This window comes from Dipodomys merriami, unplaced genomic scaffold (assembly GCF_024711535.1).
Source record: "Dipodomys merriami isolate MVZ:Mamm:240054 unplaced genomic scaffold, mDipMer1.0.p SCAF_9, whole genome shotgun sequence".
In the NCBI taxonomy this organism is placed as follows: Eukaryota; Metazoa; Chordata; class Mammalia; order Rodentia; family Heteromyidae; genus Dipodomys; species Dipodomys merriami.
This window is the reverse complement of record NW_027206512.1, coordinates 21,657,183-21,677,936: the sequence shown is the minus strand read 5'-3', so window position 1 is coordinate 21,677,936 and position 20,754 is coordinate 21,657,183. Positions and strand designations below refer to the sequence as shown.

The following is a 20,754-nucleotide window of genomic DNA, read 5'->3' as shown; positions in this document are numbered from 1 at the left end:
AATTACTCAAGCTGATTCAAAACTTTGGCAAAGTAGCAGGTTATAAAATTAACCCCCCAAAATCAATGGCTTTTCTATATGCCAACAATGAGAAAAGTGTGGCTGAAATTAGGAAAGCAACTCCATTTGTAATAGCCCCACAAAAAATAAAATACCTAGGAATTAACTTAACCAAAGAAGTGAAGGACCTCTATGATGAAAACTTTAAAATCTTGAAAAAGGAAATCAACACAGAACTTAAAAAATGGCAAAACCTCCCATGCTCCTGGATTGGCAAGATTAACATTGTGAAAATGGCAATACTTCCCAAAGCTATCTACAAATTCAACGCGATACCTATCAAAATTCCACCCTCATTCTTCAAGGAAATAGAAGAGGCAATCCAAAAATTCATATGGAACAATAAAAGACCCCGAATAGCAAAAACGCTCCTCAACAGAAAGAACACTGCTGGAGGAATATCAATACCAAATTTCAAACTCTACTATAAAGCCATAGTAATCAAAACAGCTTGGTATTGGCATAAGAACAGACCTCAGAACCAATGGAATAGAATTGAAAACCCAGAAATGAACCTACAGACCTATAGCCATCTAATCTTCGATAAGGAAGCTAAAACAATAGAATGGAAGAAAGACAGCCTCTTCAGTAAATGGTGCTGGCAAAATTGGTTAACTACATGCAGAAAACTAAAGCTAGATCCTTATGTATCACCCTGCACCAGAATCAATTCCAAATGGATCAAAGACCTTGAACTCAAAGCAGACACTCTGAAAACATTACAGGATGGAATAGGAGAAACCCTAGGTCTCCTTGGCTCAGGCCGAAATTTTCTGAATAGAGACCCGGAAGCACAACAAATCAAAGAAAGGTTGGACAAATGGGATTGCATAAGGTTGCAGAGCTTCTGCAGGGCAAATGACATACTAGCAAGATCAATAGAAAGCCCACCGATTGGGAGAAGATCTTTACTAGCCATACAACGGACAAGGGTCTCATATCTAAAATATACTTGGAACTCAAAAAATTAAACCACCCAACAACAAATCCTCAAAGAAACAACTGCCCAATAAATAAGTGGGCGAAAGACTTAAAGAGAAGCTTCTCTGAAGAAGAAAGAAGGATGGCCAATAGACACATGAAGAAATGTTCAACATCCCTAGCCATAAAAGAAATGCAAATCAAAACAACATTGAGATATCACCTCACTCCAGTTAGAACAGCAAAAATCAAGAAGTCTAACAACAACAGATGCTGGAGGGGATGTGGACAGAAAGGAACCTTACTTCATTGTTGGTGGGAATGTAAACTTGTTCAACCACTTTGGAAAGCAGTATGGAGGTTCCTCAAAAGACTTCACATAGATCTCCCCTATGATCCAGCAATCCCACTTTTGGGCATTTACCCAAATGTTTACAAACAAGACCACACTAAAGCTACCAGCACAACTATGTTTATTGCAGCTTTATTTACCATAGCTAAGATATGGAACCAACCCAGATGCCCCTCAGTAGATGAATGGATCAAGAAAATGTGGTATATATACACAATGGAATTCTATGCCTCCATCAGAAAGAATGACATTTCCCCATTTGTTAGGAAATGGAAAAACTTGGAACAAATTATATTAAGTGAAGTAAGCCAGGCCCAAAGAAGCAAAAGTCCCATGGTTTCCCTTATTTGCAATATCTAGTATAGGTATGAGTCAAGCGGAAAAGGTCAGATAATGTGATGTTAGAAAAATGAACCCTTAAATATGTATTTTAATGTTTTCGTTTCTTTCATGCATGTGTTTCTAACGCATTTATAAGATTATTTCTTTGTTGCCTTGTATGTCCCTCCACCACAGTGTAACCCCCGCTTTCACTATATTTGATGTCAGTATAACATGTGGAGGAGATGGGGACAAACAAGTCGTTTAAGGATTCAGGTGGACCTGTTGCAACAATGAGAAGTACAAAATGTCATGTCAAAACCAGCTTTACAATGTCGGTGTGGGTGGGGGAGGGGGGTATAATTGGGTGGGGGGAGGGGGGAGGCTGGGAAGGGAGGTGAAGGGTAAACAAAGGAGGAGGCTGCAATGCTTGGTAAGAAATGTATGCATTATCCTGCCCATGTAATTGTAGCCCCTCTGTACAGTATGTTCTCAAATAAAATAAAATTAAAAAAAAATAGCAAGCAAGAAAAAAAAAAAAACACAGCCTCCAAAACTTACTTGGTTTAGTCAACACAGTGATTCTAACTCTCTTTATTAGATCATAGCTAGGAAGTAATTTTAAAGTTATCTACAAGTTCACAAAGTTGAGATTAGTAGTATTATACCAAATATGTACTTTCCAATTAGTCTAATAAAATCTTTTCCTATGTTATTTCAATTTGTCCTCAACATCTCCCTTGGTCCCTTGATGACATTTATTATCATTATTATCATATAGACAAGAGAATGAAATCTAGAGAGGTTCAGTAATCATCTCGATGTTACAATGAATTATTGTGGAACAATTTATGCAGGACCATTCACTTTCAGAAATGTGAAAAAAGTGGTTTGTGTCCTAAAATAAAATCAATTTAGTTTCCATTTTTCTCATATTTAGAAACTAATTTTAACATTGCATCCTCATCCATTCTTCCAAAATGATAGTTCCATTTCTTTTTAATTACGTTAATTGTTTACATAATTCAAATAAATGAGACAATGAAATTTTGGGGAGATTAACTCAAATATTAAAATCATCTCTTAAATATTTTATTTTATGCTGAAACTGTAGGCTGACTTTTATGTCTAATATCAATGTCAAGCAAGTGCTCCAAGCTCTTCATTGCAGAAAATTAGGATTGAAATTGACATAAATCACACAATCCATTTTTGCTTCCTATCCTTCTCTCTAAATGGGAATAATAAGGATTTCTAACTCTTAGATGACAAATGAAGCAGCTTGTAGACAGATGACATATGCTTGTGTTTGCATTTGTGTGTATGTGTGTGTGTGTGAGAGAGAGAGAGAGAGAGAAAGAGAGAGGAATGAGAGAGAGAGAGAATGAGAGAGAGAGAGAGAGAGAGAGAGAGAGAGAGAGAGAGAGAGAGAGAGAGAGAGAGAGAGAGAGAGAGAGAGAGAGAGAGAGAGCACTAGTCTAGGGCTTGAACTTAGAGCCTGGGCACTGTCTCTGAGCTTTTGTGCTCAAGGTTAGACCTCTACCACTTGAGCCATAGCGCCACTTCAGGCTTCTTAGTGATTGGAAATAAAGATCTCTGGAACTTTCTTGTCTGAGCTGGCTTCAAGCTGTGATCCTCAGATCTCAACTTCCTGAGTAACCAGAATTAGAAGCTACAGGTGTCCAGCTTTGAAATGAACTTTTAGCATCTTTGTACAGTGCCTAACTCCACACTGCACAACTGCTCTTTTCTTATTTTTATTGTGAATATAAATTAGATACTAGATGTAAAAATACTTATTCATGAAGATTCCTAAAACATAAGGAACTTTTATGTCCATAATGTAGGTCAAGCAGGTATCTAAGTACCTAGCAAGATTGTGTCTGTCACCTTGGGAGACAAAACCAATCAGGTGCCAAATTCCAGATGACATTTCAATAGGAAGGCACTCGTGGGTAATTCGAGTCCAAGTGCCCTAATACTGCTTCACTCCACTCTGAAGACAACATCCTAGTCTTGCAACATGATTTTCTGTACTACACAGCAGAGGCCACTGGTCTGCCCTATTCCAGAGAAGTCTCCATCATGCAGCTCACTTCAAAGATAGAGAACAGGGGCTGGGAAATTGGCTCAGAGGTAGAGTGCTTAACCTCACATTCATGAGGCCCTGGGTGCGATTTCTCAGCACCACATAAGCAAAAAGAAAAAAGCCAGAAGTGGCGCTGTGGCTCAAGTGGTAGAGTGCTAGCCTTGAGCTGAAGAGCTGAGGGACAGCGCCCAGGCCCAGAGTTCAGCCCCACAATTGACAAAAAACAAAAAACAAAAAACAAAAAAAAACAAAGATGGAGAACAGGGAGCTGTGTGTCAAGGGTTTGCATTTAATCTTCAGAACCCAGATAAACATATATACAAGACCCAGGGTAATGAAATCAAAAACAGTGATAACAGAGGATAAACCAAAGGGAAAAAAACTAAAGAAAAAAGAAATAACTTTACACAGTACATTATAAACAAAAACAAAGTAAAACAACAACAAAAAAACCCTCTTGTTTCCACATATTGGAGCTTGTTTCAATTAGCATCATTTTATCTGGTTTGGGGAAGGGAAGAGGAATAACAAAATGGTGAGACAAAGGACAAAGGCTGAACCAATGCAACAGCTATACTCACTAGACACTATGTTGGAAATGAACTTTACAACTTGGGGAGGGGACTGAAGGGAAAGGAAATGGGAGAAAATGATGGAGACTAAACAATGTTCGAAAAGAAATGTGCTTAATACCTTACTTTTGTGTTACCATAACCCTTCCATACATCACCCTTACAATAAAGTAAACTTTAAATTAAAGAAAAAAGAATCCAGAGAACTGATAGCTATCATCCAGCCTCCAAAGAAAATCAATTTCAGTGTCTATAAGATACATCAAAAGCTTGTTTCTATGTAATACTAAACAGAAACCCATAGATATAACAAATTATTTTCTCACCACCAGTGAAAAAATTATGTTTAAAAAAGTTCTAATCAATGCCTGTAATACTAGCTACCCAGATGACTGAAATCTAAGGATTGTAGTTTGAAGCCATCCTAGGCAGGAAAGTGTGAGCCTCTTATTCTACAATTATCCACCAAAAAGCTGGAGGTGGAGTTGTGACTCAAGTGGTAGAGTGCTACCCATGGGCACAAAAGCTTGGGCAGAACAGCTAGTCACTGAGTTCAAGCCCGAAGATTGGCACCAAAAAACTAGAGAGAAAATCATCTGACAGCTCATAGAGCATTTTTTAATGAACCATTGGAGAATACCTTGCTTCTATATCCTTCCTTCCCCCACTTAAACCAAAAAAGGAAAGTTCTTTGGTGAAAAGATTTCTCATGCTGTCAGCAGCATGGCCCATGCAACAGAGATGAAGAAACATTTCCTTCCACAACATCTCGGAAACATAGGCCATTGTTTTGCCAACATGCTGCCTTTTTAGTGGCCGGATATATTCACCAACAGTCACATTCATTCGTTCATTCATTCATTCATGTAACTAGCATGTCATAAGCTCCTATTATGTGCCAGACCTTCTATGCAATCTTTCAAAGTAAAGGGCCAAAAAATTAATAAACTCTTAATTTTTTTTTTGGGGGGGGGGGTCCGGTCGTGGGGCCTGAACTCTGGGCCTGGGCAGCGCTGTCCCTCAGCTCTCCAGCTCAAGGCTAGCGCTCAACCACTTGAGCCACAGCACCACTTCCGGCTTTTTTCTTTTTGCTTATGTGGTGCTGAGGAATCGAACCCAGGGCCTCAGGCATGCAAGGCAAGCACTCTACCACTGAGCCACCTTCCCAGCCCCTAAACTCTTAATTTTGCCAAGAGGAAAATATTTAACAATAAGTCCTTCTTTTATACAACTGACTCTGTACTTCAAAAGGAGAAGCCATCCTGTTTGGTAATTAATACCTTTAGTCTACAGGTCAGTAAATAATTATTGCATATCCTAGAAAAAATGTGAAGAATGAATGAAAATACTTCATGGTTACTTGACTTGACCTTGCTGATCAAGTAGCATTGCTTAAATTGATATGAATGAAGATTAAATAGTCCATGGTTCACCAACCATTTATACAGCATAACTCCTTATTTCTTCAAATTCTCACCATTAGAGATTCACTTGAGCTACTAAAATTCTTTTTTTAAAAATCTGGGCACCCCTGGCTCACATCTGTAATCCAGCCTCTTAGGAGGCTGAGATTTGAGGATTGCAGTTCAAAGCCAGCCCAGGCAGGAAAGTCCATGAGACTCTTATCTCCAATTAACTATCAGAAAACTGAAAGTGGTGCTATGGCTCAAGTGGTAGAGCGCTCACTTGAGCTGAAGAGCTCAGGCACAGTGCCCAGACCCAGAGTTCATGCCCCATGACTGACAAAAAAAAAATTCTTTTTTTTAGGTACATGTATGCCTGGAAAGGCTAGTCATTAGCCATATAAAGCTATACCATTTTAATCAAATTGCTTTTGTCTTAAATTTGACTTGAGAGCGTTCCTGACCATCTGATCTACAGACTATGTATCCAGTATCAGGGTCCTAGCATAAAATCCATTAATAACAACAAATGAAGCATGAAGGTAGGATAGTATAGCATTAAAAACAATGCTCAGAGGATTTCAGACAGGAGTCTGAATCCCAGCAATGTAAATCTGCTTTAGTGATTTACTAAGTCTCTCAAGGTGTTAGTTTCTATATCTGCAAAATTGGGTCATTCAAAGTAACATTTGCCTCCTGGAAATGTATCAAGGGTTAAAGATTAGTTCCCTAGCTGGGTGCTGGTGGCTCACGCCTGTAATCCTAGCTACTCAGGAGGCTGAGATCTGAGGATAGCGGTTCAAAGCCAGCCCGGGCAGGAAAGTCCATGAAACTCTAATCTCCTATAAACCACCAGGAAACCAGAAGTGGCGCTGTAGTTCAAGTGGTAGAGCACTAGCCTTGAGCTGAAGAGCTGAGGGACAGCATTCAGGCCCAGAGTTCAAGTCCCACGACTGACAAAAAAAAAAAAATTAATTCCCTAAAGGAGAACTAATTTTTAATGTCCTAAAGCACACACCACATCTAGTAAAGTGTTTCCTATGTGTCTATAATAGAACTAGCTATATAACTAATCTTGGATCATGAAGAAAAACTCACCAAATTAGTTGTAAAACCCCTTTGGAAACTACATTGAGAGACCCGTGGCATCTGCTATGTGGTAAACTTCAAACATATAGTTGTTAAGTTAGGCACAAAGCAAGTTTAGCTGTAAGAACAGAATCAGAGAACTTAGAAATCAACTTGCTGCATGACAACAAAAGCACTGTATAGCTTTAGTAGCTCCACAGAAATGAAGGAAGTCTCTCATTCCAAATGAGTGCTAAGTACTACTTCATTTTAAGTGGTTTGACCTTGCTAGAGTAGATGTCTTATGAGATTTTTTAAGCTTGTATAAATGGTAGTATCAAATACTTGCCAGATCTGATAACATCTGACTTATAAACCTTACGGGAATACGTCAGAACCTACACTCTCCCATAAAGTCTCCTGATTTTGTCCAATAAATACCTGTATTGAAAGGTGCCTTCTGCCATGCAGATCTATTCAAGCTTCATCATCCAAAAAAATTAATAGATATTCAATAAATATCTGTGGAATGAGGAGAATGCACTAGCAACATGACCTCACTCACACCTCCAAAGTCCTTGCTGATGAGAAGAAGCCCACTATTGTGAAAGTGTAGCAGTGAAACCAAACACATTCTCTGCTAACTTTGCATTTCCTTATAGACCTCAACATAAACTTATTACTATTTTATCCTCTTCTTACATTGCATCTTCAAAGGGCTTTTGGGAACTAACCAGAAAACATAGGCCCAGTCCTTGATCAAACAGGATTTTTGTGTGTGATATAAATTCAAACTATCCAACATCAACCTTTACTATCAGAAAATAAATCAGAAGGAAATGAGAAACTACCATCACTAAATTTAACAAGATATTCAGTTACTGGAACGTGGCTTAGGATTTCATGGTATGCCATTTAAAAAGCAAGCACATGAAAATATGGCTCAGAATGAAATCACTACAGGGTGTTCCCTTCTTTTGGCAGAGAAGAAGTTATGGATTAGCATCTTTGTCATTTAAAGAATCATACTCAGATAAAAACTAAGTCTAAGTAAGGATGGGAAGGAGAAACTGGGGAAAAGTGAAGGAAGAGGTGATATTCAAAAAGAACTGCACTCTTACCTGAAGAAGAATTAAATCTACATCCCAGTCTGGGGGCATGACTCTAGAGGTAGAACCTACATAGCAAGTGGAAGGCCCTGAATTCAATCTCCACTACTAAAGGCCATCACCCATAATGCTCAGAGATGGAAATAATATTAATGGGTTTATTTCTCATGCATAACAAAGCTGAAAACATAACAACCAGGAATCTCTACTTCAGTGGTTCTCTATCAGATACTGGGGTCAATTTCTATTAATAACTAGATTAATAAGCAAATAAGAGAATACAGTTGAGACATGCAAGCTCTCTTTGGAAAGTCCTGTTTTGGGAAAAAAAAGTATTTCTTCTGTGAAAATTTCTTTAAATAAAAAGTCCTAATGCAATAACACTAAATAAATATATATAATGAACATATATAAATGCATATAGTTGCATATATAAGTATAATATAAACATATGGATCGCATCTATGTTAAATTTGTGTGTATTACATAAACTTAATCTTCAACTACTATACATCTTTGTGTTAATATTTAAGCCCAATTTTCCCTTCAGAAAATTTCCCACAGGGAGTAGTGCATAATTTGCATATATTTGAATAAAAATTAGCCTGTATAGACCTATCTACTAAATGCTAGGTATGTTTAAAGAGCATCTGCATTAATAACAAACACATGCCATTCCTAACTTACGTCATATGTCATTTGTTTACTTTTTGAAAAGACTATGAGGACCCGATCATTTATTAAAATTCTTTCATTTTACAAATAAGGAAGACAGTACCCAAAAGGTTGTAACTTACAGGTAGGTCAGAGTCACTAAACAGAAGAGCAGGAATGAGGTTTCATTTCTACCCAATGCCAGTTTTCAGGGCATTTTTCACAGTCAAACACATGTACACACACACACACACACACACACACACACACACACACACACACACACACACACACACACACACACACACACACACACACTTGCACTGATCACATTCTTTTCAAAAGTAAATAAAATAACATGTGGCTTACATTAAGAAGAGAAATTAAAAGTAAAGCGCATGTGATAGAAATAAGAGCACCTAATGAAAACCGTGATGCCAGCAAATGATGCCTGTTAGCATTTTGCAAGAAATAAGAGCCTTTCAGAGGACTTCAGACAGACCTGAGTCTCCCAAGCCAATCATTCCACAAGGTTGTTCTACATTTAGTGTAGGCCGAGTATGAATTGCACTGGATTCCAGTTTTGTTTTATTTCCTCAAGTCTGTTTCTTGACAAGTTTTGAAGAGAAGTAGAATAAAGACTGTGAGATAAAGGGGTCAAAATATCCATCGATTTTGAATAATCGTTTCTTTCCTACCACCTTCTGCTGGCCCAGCACCCTAATTGGGCCCTAATTAACACATGCCTGAAGAATACTGAGGAGACAGTCAGGTCCTTTGACCCATAATTCTCTCCCTTCTTCCCACATTTCTCCCCATTACCAGACTCATGCACTTTAACCCATTGTTTGCATCATTTCTCCCTCTTCAAGCCTTCTGATGGTATGTTTATTGATTGATTGTACTGATTGATTTTTGCCACAAAGTTTTCATCTAGATTGTTGTGTGTTCTTCATAATTTATCTACATTCTATAGATTCCTCTTTCTGGTAGGCCAGAAATCTCCATCCCACTACCAGTCCTTACTAAATGTGTTCCCCTGTCTGTCTCACCCTTCTCTTCCATTTCCAGTCTTGCCATGCAGGAGTGGTATTCCCACTCATGTCTTTTCTACCTTCTCTAGTTTCATGAGCTTGCCTGGCTGTTTCTTATTGTCAGTCTTACATTCCCAAATGTGATGTAAGTTCTTTCAGGGCAAGAATCACATCTCAGGAATCTCTTGGATCCTCTCCCCATCCCCATTCCTACATACTTCAGCATCTTGCTGACTGTAGCGATTCTGGGTGAGTACCTCCACTGCTGGCCAAATCAGACAAGACAGAGGAGGAGAGTGCCAGCTGCATCCCAGGGATGCTGACAAAAGTTTTAGCACTGCTTCCAAGCATGGATCTCTTGGTGGATCGTTCTTCATTTTCCACATCTCTTTATCACTATGTGGATACTGAATTCTTCTCCACAAGAATAATGAATCAGTCCTTTCTCTCTAACCTTGGACCTAACTCTGATCTATCTACAACCAAGTTCACAACAGGTTCTCACTCCAAAGACTAATGAAAACTGGCATTTAGATGCCACCTCTTTTTCCTCCGTAGGGGCAGTCCCATCTTTTCCCACGTGTGGTGGTCCCTAGAAGCAGGAGATATCATAGTATCATGGTAGCTCAGGCTGGGTAACCTACTTCCCATCACCTGACCCTACACTCCAGCTCAGACCACAACAGATCACTTCACAAGCCATGACGCAGACCATAGGTGGTAGATTGGCCCACCTAGGGCCTTCTTGCTGTCTACCTCAGGGGGTGAAAGGAGCCTTGTGCTACCAACCTTTAAAGCTCCAGTTCCCTCAATCTCCCTCCCCCTTTTCCCCTTCCCCGCCCCCCCCCCGCAAAAGGCCCGGAGGTTGGAGTCACCAGACCCTCACCTGCTCCACCCACCTACCTCTCTTCTCTCACCCAATGTTTACACCCTAAAAGACAATTTTCTCTTCCACGATGCTCCCTTACAAAAAGAAGGCACTGACTGCTGAAGTCCTGAGCTGTATTGTCTTTTCTCTTTGCTCCCTTATCTTTGCTAGAGAATCAGGTGGCCCAAGTGGGGTCTATTGCCTCCCAGGTCCTCCCCGACTGCTCCAGGGGAGGAGGTGGGGCGGAATCACATGGAATAAGTCACCTTAAATAAGTCACTCCTAAGCTATGGCTGGTCTCTTCGGCGTCAGCGTCTCCCCAGTCTGTTGCACAGATCGCTTTCTCCTGACTCTGCACACACCCCACACCCCCACGCCCGCCAAGATCTTCCACCGGGTTGGTTTCCTCTAGATCCCGCGCACATCCCCAGGCTAGATTCCCAGGCGCCTTCTCTAGCGGGCTTCCTTCCCAGCGCTGCTCACTCCCCTGCACGGCGGCCCCCAGAGCCCCAAGCGCACCCAGGCGGGCGCTGTGCCACCCGAGCGCAGCCCCAGCAGCTGGGCCCGGGCTCCCTTCCGCCCTAGGCCTCCCTCACTGGCCAACAACCTCCAGCAGGTGCAGCCCAGGTGCACCTTCGCCCTCTCTCAGCCATCAAAGCTGTCTGCCCGGCGCGGCTAGCCCAAGCGTGCCCTCTTGTCCACGTGCCAGCGCGGATCAAGGCGTCCTTCCTGCTGCGCTCTCCAGTGCCCAGCGCGCGGTCACTTACCCAGGGCCAGGGCCAGGAGCAGTGGCAGGGAGCTGGTGCTGCTGCCCGGGGTCACCTGGTCCATCAACCCGGCTCTGCGGGGGGCCCAGACAGCCCCTAGAGGACAAGACACCCTGCTCCTCCTCCTCCTTTGCCTCCTTCCCGGGCCCTGGGCACCCGCGAGGGTGCCTGGAAACGAACCCTGGAGCCAGGAGGAAGCGAAACTACTACTGCCCGTGCTGGCACCCTGGCTACCGGGCAGGGAAACACCCCGGCAGGCGCACAGCCAGAGGGCTTGGACCGAGAGGAGGGAGGCTCCTATTTATCCGCGATCCCTCGGCACACACCCCAGCAAAGAGGCACAAGACTCAGAGGGGGTGACCTTCTGGCTGTTCCCACCCCAACTGCCCCACACCCATCCCCACACCCAGGGATATACTCGGGAGGCCCTGGGGCCCGGCTCACCCACTCCCCCTGCTGGGTCGCACCGCACAGTTCATTTCCCGCCCCCCCCCCTCCCCCGGGGAAAAGGCCTGGTAGACTTGAGGTACCTGCAGGGCTTTAAGATGGGCCTGATGGGCTTGTATTCAGCCTGGAGTCTTCTCAGATCCCTCCCTCGGAGGGAGAATCAGAGAGTCAACTGCATTCCACAACTCTCACATCTTCATTTCAGCTGATCCAGTGGACAGACAGAGCCAACATTCACTAGCAACAACCCTCAGGCACCTGGCACATTACAAGCCTATCTGCTACACAGGCAGATAATTCAAGAGTTCTTGTTGTCTTTTTTCACTTTCATTTTGTTTTAGTTGGAGCTATAAAAACAAGAAGGGCCTTTTTGCTGCTTAGCCACACCTCCGTGTTATGGAAAGGTGAAATCTAGGGGTTGTGCACCAAGCAATTTCTCGAACACAAAGACACATGCACACTCTCAAAGAAGCACCCAATTTTACCATATGTTATTAATATATTTGCCTCCTTGGAAAACAAAAGGCGCCAGTGTTTTTGTGCAGATCTGTCATCCTAGCTACTCAGGAGGCTGAGATCTGAGGATCATAGTTAAAATCCAGGCAGGAAAGCCCATGAGACTCTGTTCTCCAATTAACCTGTAAAAATCTGAAAGCAAAGCTGTGGCTCAAGTGGTAAAGGGCAACCCTTGAGCTAAAAAGCTAAAGGATAGCACCCAGACAGATACAGAGAAACATATATGTAAGTATGTGTAGGTATCCTCCTGCAAGTAGAAGTCATGTTTTTATCCTATCTAAAAGTCCCATGGACTTTATTTCACATATAAAATGCAGAGCAGGTGTTTGCCTCTTTCTGTCCATCCCATCGTTTAAAACAAATTGTCATGCACTTTTCTTCCACAAGTGATATTGCATTTCAAAACCAATTCAAATTATTTTACTGTCCCAGACAACCACAATATCTAGAAGAATAAAACTAAGTTCTTGATTTTCCAACCCCATTTCCATCCTTCCAGAATAGCTCATAAAGTATTGCTGGAGCAGGTATACATGGTGGTTTGAGAAATTTGAGGTTAAGAGGTAGAAAGTCACTGTGCCCCAGATAAAAAAAGGCATAAGCATATGTCTCTTTTTCAGGACTTCTGTTCTTTCTGTTTCCTTTCTGATGTTCTTTCTCTCTGTCTCTGTCTGTCTGTCTGTCTGTCTGTCTGTCTGTCTGTCTGTCTGTCTGTCTGTCTGTCTGTCTGTCTGTCTCTCTCTCTCTCTCTCTCTCTCTCTCTCTCTCTCTCTCTCTCTCTCTCTCTCTCTCTCTTTCTCTCTCCCTCTCTCTGCCTCCCAGTGTTAAGGCTCTTTGTCAAAATATGTCTTACTATGAGATGACATCTTAGTCAATAATGGTCCTGTTACCCCAACACTCAATTCTGCTTTCCTTTCCCTAGATACCAATAAGAAATAAAACACACCTAAGCAAAACTATTAAATATATGTTGAATATCGTAAAGTGCCAAGATTTCGTGTAAGTATTCATCATTCACACCATTCAGATGTTAAATTAACTTTTTCAGGCCACCAGAGTATGAAATAGTGTAATTTAATATACTGAATAAGCCAGATAAATTAAAATCTTCCCTGAGGGGTTTATTTACTGCCAGAAATAAAATAAGTGGTCACAAAAGTATGCATTCTGAGAGTTTCCTGGCACCAAAGAAAGATCCAATCCCTTCAAGATTGAATTTCCTCTTTTTCCTTTTCTTTCTCTCTTTCTTGCTTTCCTTCTTTCTTCCCTTCCTTTTTCTTCCTCTCTTTTTCCTTTCTTTCTCTTGCTCTTTTACCTTTTATACTTCTATCCTCCTTTTATCCCTTTTTTCTCCTTTTCTTCCTTCATTTCTTCCCTTTCCTCTCCTCTCCTCTCTTTCCTTCCTTTCTTCCCTTATCTCCTCCTCCACTTCCTTTTCCCTCCCTCCTTTTTCCATCCCTCCCCTACTCTCCACTTGCTTATGAAAGAAGGTAAATCCACCAAGTTTGAAAGTAGAAAATGAACTTTCCAAGTAGGAAATGATCTTCCCATGTCCTTATTCATGTAACTGAGATGCATTTTAATGCTTTAGATTAAGAAAGGAACAAATCAGACTTACAGTGGAATTCAACAGTAGAACTTCTAAGCTCAGTATCTCCAAACAAAGATTGCCTCAGTAGTATATTTCCCGTGTCAGCATTAGGCAGGTATAACCAGCCCTTCCAAATCTGGTATGAAGCTCAAGTGGATTCCTTTGAAGGGCCTTTAAGCATCAGCCTTTTTCTCTTCCCACACAAAGGCAGCTTCCAGGTGGGTCATTCCTTCCTCTCCTCCAATAAGGACAAAATAAGCTTGTAGTTATTTGTGAGGCACAACATACATCAACAGATACACATGTGATGATGTAAACGAAAACTCTAGATGCATTCGTTCTAGGTCAACACATTCTCCAAATTATCACTACAAGCTATAAGATCAGTAGTTTAGGAAAATTACCCAGTGGTCATTGACATGACTTAATTCAATAGTGAATGAAAGTAATGAAAAACTTTTAAGAACATATTGCATTTTATAGCAATGATAGAAATTATGCATTATAGATTAATAAAATTAATAGTGTGTGATATATACAGAGAATTTTTTAAACATTCTACTTGAAATTATCCAAGTAGTCTCTAAGGGAATACCAATAAAAAAATCACAGCTCAAAATCTGTATTTACTTGGCTCTATTTTTTTTATTTATTTATTTTTTGCTGGTCATGGGGCCTGAACTCTGGCCATGGGTGCTGTCCCTCAACTCTTCAGCTCAAGGCTAGCGCTCAACCACTTGAGCCACAGCTTTTTCTGCTTATGTGGCACTGAGGAATCGAACCCAGGGCCTCAGGCATGCAAGGCAAGCACTCTACCACTGAGCCACCTTCCCAGCCCTTGGCTCTATTTTTAAACCTAATTTTTCTATGAGAAAGAGGCTATTATTGTTCTTATTTTCTTTATTTGTTGTTAATTTGATTTTATTGTCAAGGTAATGTTCAGAGGAGCTACAGTTACATACATAAGGTAGTGAGTACATTTCTTGTGGAACGTATTACCCTTCCCTCTCTTTTCTCCCACTTATCTTCCCCCTCAATCCCCCTCCAAGTTGTACAGTTCATCTCCAACATATTGTCTTGTGAGTATCGCTGTTGCATTGATTCGCCCTTTGTCCTCTGTCCTTTGTTGTTCTCCTCTCCTTCACTAATTCAGATAAATATATATATATACAAAATCCAGGGTACCAAAATCAAATACAGTGACAAGAGGGGATGAGACATAGGGAAAAAAACATAAAAGAAAAAAATCACACAATATATTAAAAACAACAACAACAACAAAAAAAAACCTCTTGTTTCCATGCCTTGGAGTTCATTTTGCTTAGCATCCTCTCATATGGCCATATGTACATTGCTATTGAGCAATTCTGCTCATCTGCTAGGACTATCCTAGTCATAAAAGACCCCAAATAGCAAAAACAATACTTAGCAGAAAGAACAGTGCTGGAGGAATATCAATACCAAACTTCAAACTCTATTACAAAGCTATAGTAATAAAAAAACAGCTTGGTATTGGAACAAAAACAGGCCTGAGGACCAATGGAATGAAAATGAAGATCCAGAAATGAACCCATAAACCTATGGCCACCTAATCTTCAATTACGGAGCCAAAAGAACGAAGGAAGAAATATAATCTCTTCAACAAACAGTGATGGCAAAATTGGATAAACACCTGTAGAAAACTAAAGCTAGATCCTTATTTATCACCCTACACCAGAATCAATTGCAAATGGATGAAAGACCTCAAGGTAAAAGCTGATACCCTGATAACAATACAGGAAGGAATAGGAGAAACTCTAGGGTACCTTGGCACAGGCCAAAATTTTCTTAACCCAGAAACACAACAAATAAAAAAAAAAGTTTGCTTTCTTTTCTTGCCATTGTATGATATTTTTCTATTTAGTGTTTGGGGTATCTAATGGTTTATATGTCTGGGTCAATCTGTTTGACCTGCTACCTTGTTTAAATGACAGCTTAAAACAAATTTAATAAATCTCAAAGATAATCATTTGTGGGATATTAAATATAATAGTTTCAATGATAGTTTCACTTTACTGTTATGATTATTTTTACCATACTCATACATACACAAACATTCTTCAAACACAACTACTGGTTAAAGATGGCCCAAGTTTAAGCAAGAAGCAAAATGGCGCAACTTTAACTCTGTAAAATGGTAAGGTCCTAAACATCCTTTTGTAATACACTTTCTACAGTGGTTCCACCCCTTCCTCTGTGTCCCAGATTCCCATCAGTGGGACAACAGAGAAGGAGCATCATGTTTGTTTAGGAATCTGTTCAGTTCATTCAAACTGGAGCTGTGTCACCAAATGTCTGAATCACAAATTCCTCACTTCTTGAGTCTCAAGTTTCCCCATCTATAATACGGGATGGCAATGACATGCACACTTTGTGCTAATCACAGTCATACCTATCACCAAAGAAAAAATAATCTTGTGCATTAGAAATTATTCAGTCCATAAATTAATCGTTATATTGTTAAATTTTACAAGATACATAGAACACTAGAAGAGAATGGCTTTCCTACTAACCTTCTCCTACTAGTATGGAAAATGGGAGGAAGGAAATACACAGATCAAGGGTCACCTGAGAAAGTAACACTTGAGCTGGGCGCTGGTGGCTCACTCCTGTAATCCTAGCTACTCAGGAGGCTGAGATTTGAGGACCGCGCTTCAAAGCCAGCCCGGGCAGGAGAGACCGTGAGACTCCTATCTCCAATAAACCACCAGAAAACCGGAAGTGGTGCTGTAGCTCAAGTGGTTGAGTGCTTGCCTTGAGCTGAAGAGCTGAGGGACAGTGCCCAGGCCCAGAGTTCAAGTCCCACAACCGACAAAAAAAAAAAAAGAAAGAAAGTAACACTGGGCTAAAATTCCACAGATGTTTTATTGCTGTGCTACCTCAAATTTCCTTAGCCACCCTCCCTCCCTGCTCTCCCATTCTTTCGATTTCTCCTCTCTCCTTGAACTCTAAAGACCAAGATAGCATAGAACCCAGGATATAATATGTTATTGAGGGATGTGTTAGATTTTTATGTTGCTTACAGTTGAATGCCATAGACTAGATAACTTATACAGAATAAATTTGTATTTATCTCATTACTCCGAAGGCTGAATGCACATGGGGCTTGAGAGGAGCATGTAATGAAGGCTTTTTTTCCTATGGTAGAAAGTGTCACATAACAATGCAATGCTAGTTGAGTCTCTTTCCTTCTTATAAAGCTGTAAACACAATCATGGGGACCCTATTCTTTTTTTTTAATTTAATTTAATTTTATTTGTGAACATACTGTACAGAGGAGTTACAATTACATGGGCAGGATAATGTGTACATTTTTTACCAAGCATTGCAGCCTCCTCCTTTGTTTACCCTTCACATCCCTTCCCAGCCTCCCCCCTCCCCCCAATCCCAATCCTTCTCCTTTCCCCCCTTCCCCTCTGCCCCCCCCCGCACCGACGTTGTAAAGCTCGTTTTGTACATGACAACTTGTACTTCTCATTGTTGCAACAGGTCCACCTGTATCCTTAAACAACTGGTTTTTCCCCATCTCCTCCACAAGTTATACTGACATCAAATATAGTGAAAGCAGGGGTTATACTGTGGGGGAGGGACATACAAAGCAACCAAGAGATAATCTTATAAATGCGTTAGAAACACATGCATGAATGAAAAAAACATTAAAATACACATCTAAGGGTTCATTTTCCTGACATCACATTATCTGACCTTTTCCCCTTGACTCATACATCTACTAGATATTACAAATAAGGGAAACCATGGGAGCTATGTTTCTTTGGGCCTGGCTTACTTCACTTAATATAATTTTTTCCAAGTTTTTCCATTGGGGACCCTATTCTTGACCTCATCTACTCCTAACAACCCCCAAAGACGTTACCTTCAACTATCATTAATGTAAAGTTGAGGATTCATTTTTTAACACATGAACACATAGATGTTTTTGCTAGAAACATTCAAACCCTAGAATCTGACAACTGTCCACAAAATCCATGCTCCTCTCCCATGCAAAGCACATTCATTTTATCTTAATATTTTATCTTAATGAAGTCTGTAGCTCAGATTGACACAAGTCAAAACTCCAAAGTCCAGAATCTCATTTAAATCAGATATGAGACAATAAGTTGCATGAAATCAACCCAGTCTACCTACTTCCAAAAGACAATGGGGAATAAGGCAAGGGGGACAGCTGAGCAGATATTGTAAACATATCCTTATTCCAAGAGAGAGAGAGAGAGAGAGACAGACAGACAGACAGACAGAGAGAAGGATCGAGGGAGAGAGAAATAAGAAAGGGAAAAGGAGTAACAGACAGCAAGTAAGTTTAAAAGTCAACAGAGAAATTAACAGTCTTAATATTTTGAGAATAACTTCCTTTGACTTTTCACACCTCACATGTCTGCGCAATGGCTGGGCCTCAAAACCATAGGCAGGCCTGATGCTGTACGCCTCTGGGTGAAGCTCATGCTTGAGCTCTCTGACTTGGTTTAGAATCTCTTTATCTGCAGTTACCCTGCGTAGCTTTACAATAGTTGGTCTCAAATGCTATCTCACTCCTGTGGGTCTACAGGGCATTACCTTAGTCAGGGCTCTCTATAAGGATCCCTTGTTAACTTTGTTACAAGTTTCTACCTGGGCCTCCAGGCCATGAACAGTATCCTTTAAAATCCAGGTGGAGGAAGGTGTGTCTCACAGCTCTGGTATTCTTCAGACCTCCATAATTAACACCACTGGTACGTGCCAAGGTTTAAGACTTGTGCCTTCCAGGGCAATGGGTGGGTGGCAACTCACCAGAGGTGACTAGACCACAGAGCAGCCAAACAACACTGTCCCAGAATTTAGATAGCAGAGACGTGAGCAGTGAGTCCATGGGAGGTACCACAGGCTGACCCTCTGAAATCATTCTGCCCACCTAGTGCTTTGGGCCTCTGATGGGAGGGGTGACCTTGAAGATCTCTGAAATGCCTTAGACATTCTCTCATTGTGTTGATGATCCCATCTAAAGATATTAATTCTCTTCTATCCACTCTGAGTTCCTTAGCAAATGGATGCTCTGACACACCCATGCTTTTCTCTCATCAAAAATCTTCATTCTCTACAAAATAGCCAGGCTAAGAATTTATCCACTCTTTCTGCTTTCTGGCCCTTTAAATGATCAATTTTGTCTTTGCATCATTTCTTAGCCTTTTCATTTTATTATCAGCCACTAAAAGTAGTCATACAGTAGCCTGAACACTTGACTACTTAAATTTTTCTTCCATTAGGTTTCCTATTTTCTCTCTCTTAAATAGAATGGAATCAATGTAGCCAAACTCTTGGCCATTTGATAACAAGGTTGCTCTTTGGTCCAGTTTCTGATACTGTGATTCTTAGCTCCATTTGAGATCTAATTTGAGAATAGCATTTATTGCCCATGTTTCTACCAGCATTCTGGCCATGACACTTAGGATAGAACTGAGACCATTCTAATTCTTCCTAGCTTTTCCTTGGTAATCTCCCTTATTGCTCTGTTCACTGTAATATAGTCTTTTTCTAGCACTCACTTCAAAATTATCCCAACTTCTAAACATCACCCAAAGCTACAGATACATCTTTAGGTTTTCCAAGGATCAAAGAAGTAAACTTATCTTTTCAGTCAAAGAAAAATATGTGAAATGATCTTACAACAAAGTAAGCAGAATATGTGCAGAAGATTTTTAGATGACCATTCTTTCTCCTTCCTCCAACTTTTTAGGAAAGAGAAGGTTAGAAGCAGGAAAGTAGAGAGAGGCTTGAATTAGATATGATTCTTAAAAATAGTATCTTTCCTACAACAGAATGACATACATGAGTGGGAAGAAAGGAGATCTATTTCTCCTTTGAGCCATCTCAGTAGAATTTTAGTATAATTCAGTGGCCATTATATCTTCCCGAATGACTTTGGTCTTTGGGGATTTTGGATTTAAACTTTCCCCACAGATGAAGAAACACAGCGTGTTCCTTTAATAATACCTTTAAAGAGCTTTAATATTCCTCATAAAGTAATTTTTTCTGAAATGTGTTTAGCCCTGCCATCTGTTTGGAGACAATATATTAAAATATTAAAAATGATTCAGAAATGAGTTAGCATTAAAGATATTTCTGTAGAAATTTCTGCTATCATTATCTCTGGCTCTCAGGTACATTAAAAGTATCCATGTCATGTACTGGTGGTTTATGCTTATAATCTTAGATTCTCAGGAGACTGAGACCTGGAGGATCAAGGTTCAGAGATAGCTGAGGCAGAAATGTCTTTGAGATTTTTATCTCTAATTAACTAGCAAACTGCTTGGCTACATGCATGACTCAAGTGATAGAACACCAGCCATGAGCCAGAAAATGAACAAGAGCAAGAGTTCAAGCCTGCTTGGTACTGGCACATTTATGTGCACAGACACACGTGCACACACACATACGTACACACACACACACACACACACACACACACACACACACACACACAAATTGTTCTAGTGATGGTCTTACTAATGACTGCAAGAGAGTTGAATAACTGTCCTTAGCATTATCAGATGATTATGATCTACATCTATAGATCTATTTTTTACTCTCAAGATAAACTTTCTTTCTGTCTTAGATTCTAGCAGATCTGCAGAATTTCATTGAAAATACATATCTATGTGACATAATAATGGACAGGGGACTGAATGTAGAACCTAGGAAGAGTGATCTCTGCATTTCTTCTCTACCTGTGCTCAGGTAGCCAAAATCTGATTAAAATGAGCAGTGCCACCATGAGTAAGTCACTAATTTTACAAAGTCCCTCTGGGAAAATGTTATATAATGAATCCATTTCTATATTTTTCTCATTTAATTTTTGGTTTAACCCTTTGAATTATTATTTGCTCCCATCTTAAAAATGAAAAAACTAAGGCTAGAGTCATTTAGATCACATAGACAGTACATTATATGG

General features: G+C 40.4%; 1 protein-coding gene across 1 annotated transcript in view; it reads right to left on the bottom strand.

Annotated features, from left to right (window-relative positions):
• Positions 1–11,580, bottom strand: part of Btc (betacellulin) — a 53,805-nt gene extending 42,225 nt beyond the window's left edge. Inside the window, exon 1 of the mRNA XM_070013025.1 lies at positions 11,219–11,580. Coding sequence (XP_069869126.1) covers positions 11,219–11,282 — 64 coding nt within the window. The 5' untranslated portion in view covers positions 11,283–11,580. The remainder of the gene's footprint in view (positions 1–11,218) is intronic.
• Positions 11,581–20,754: the final 9,174 nt, after the last annotated feature.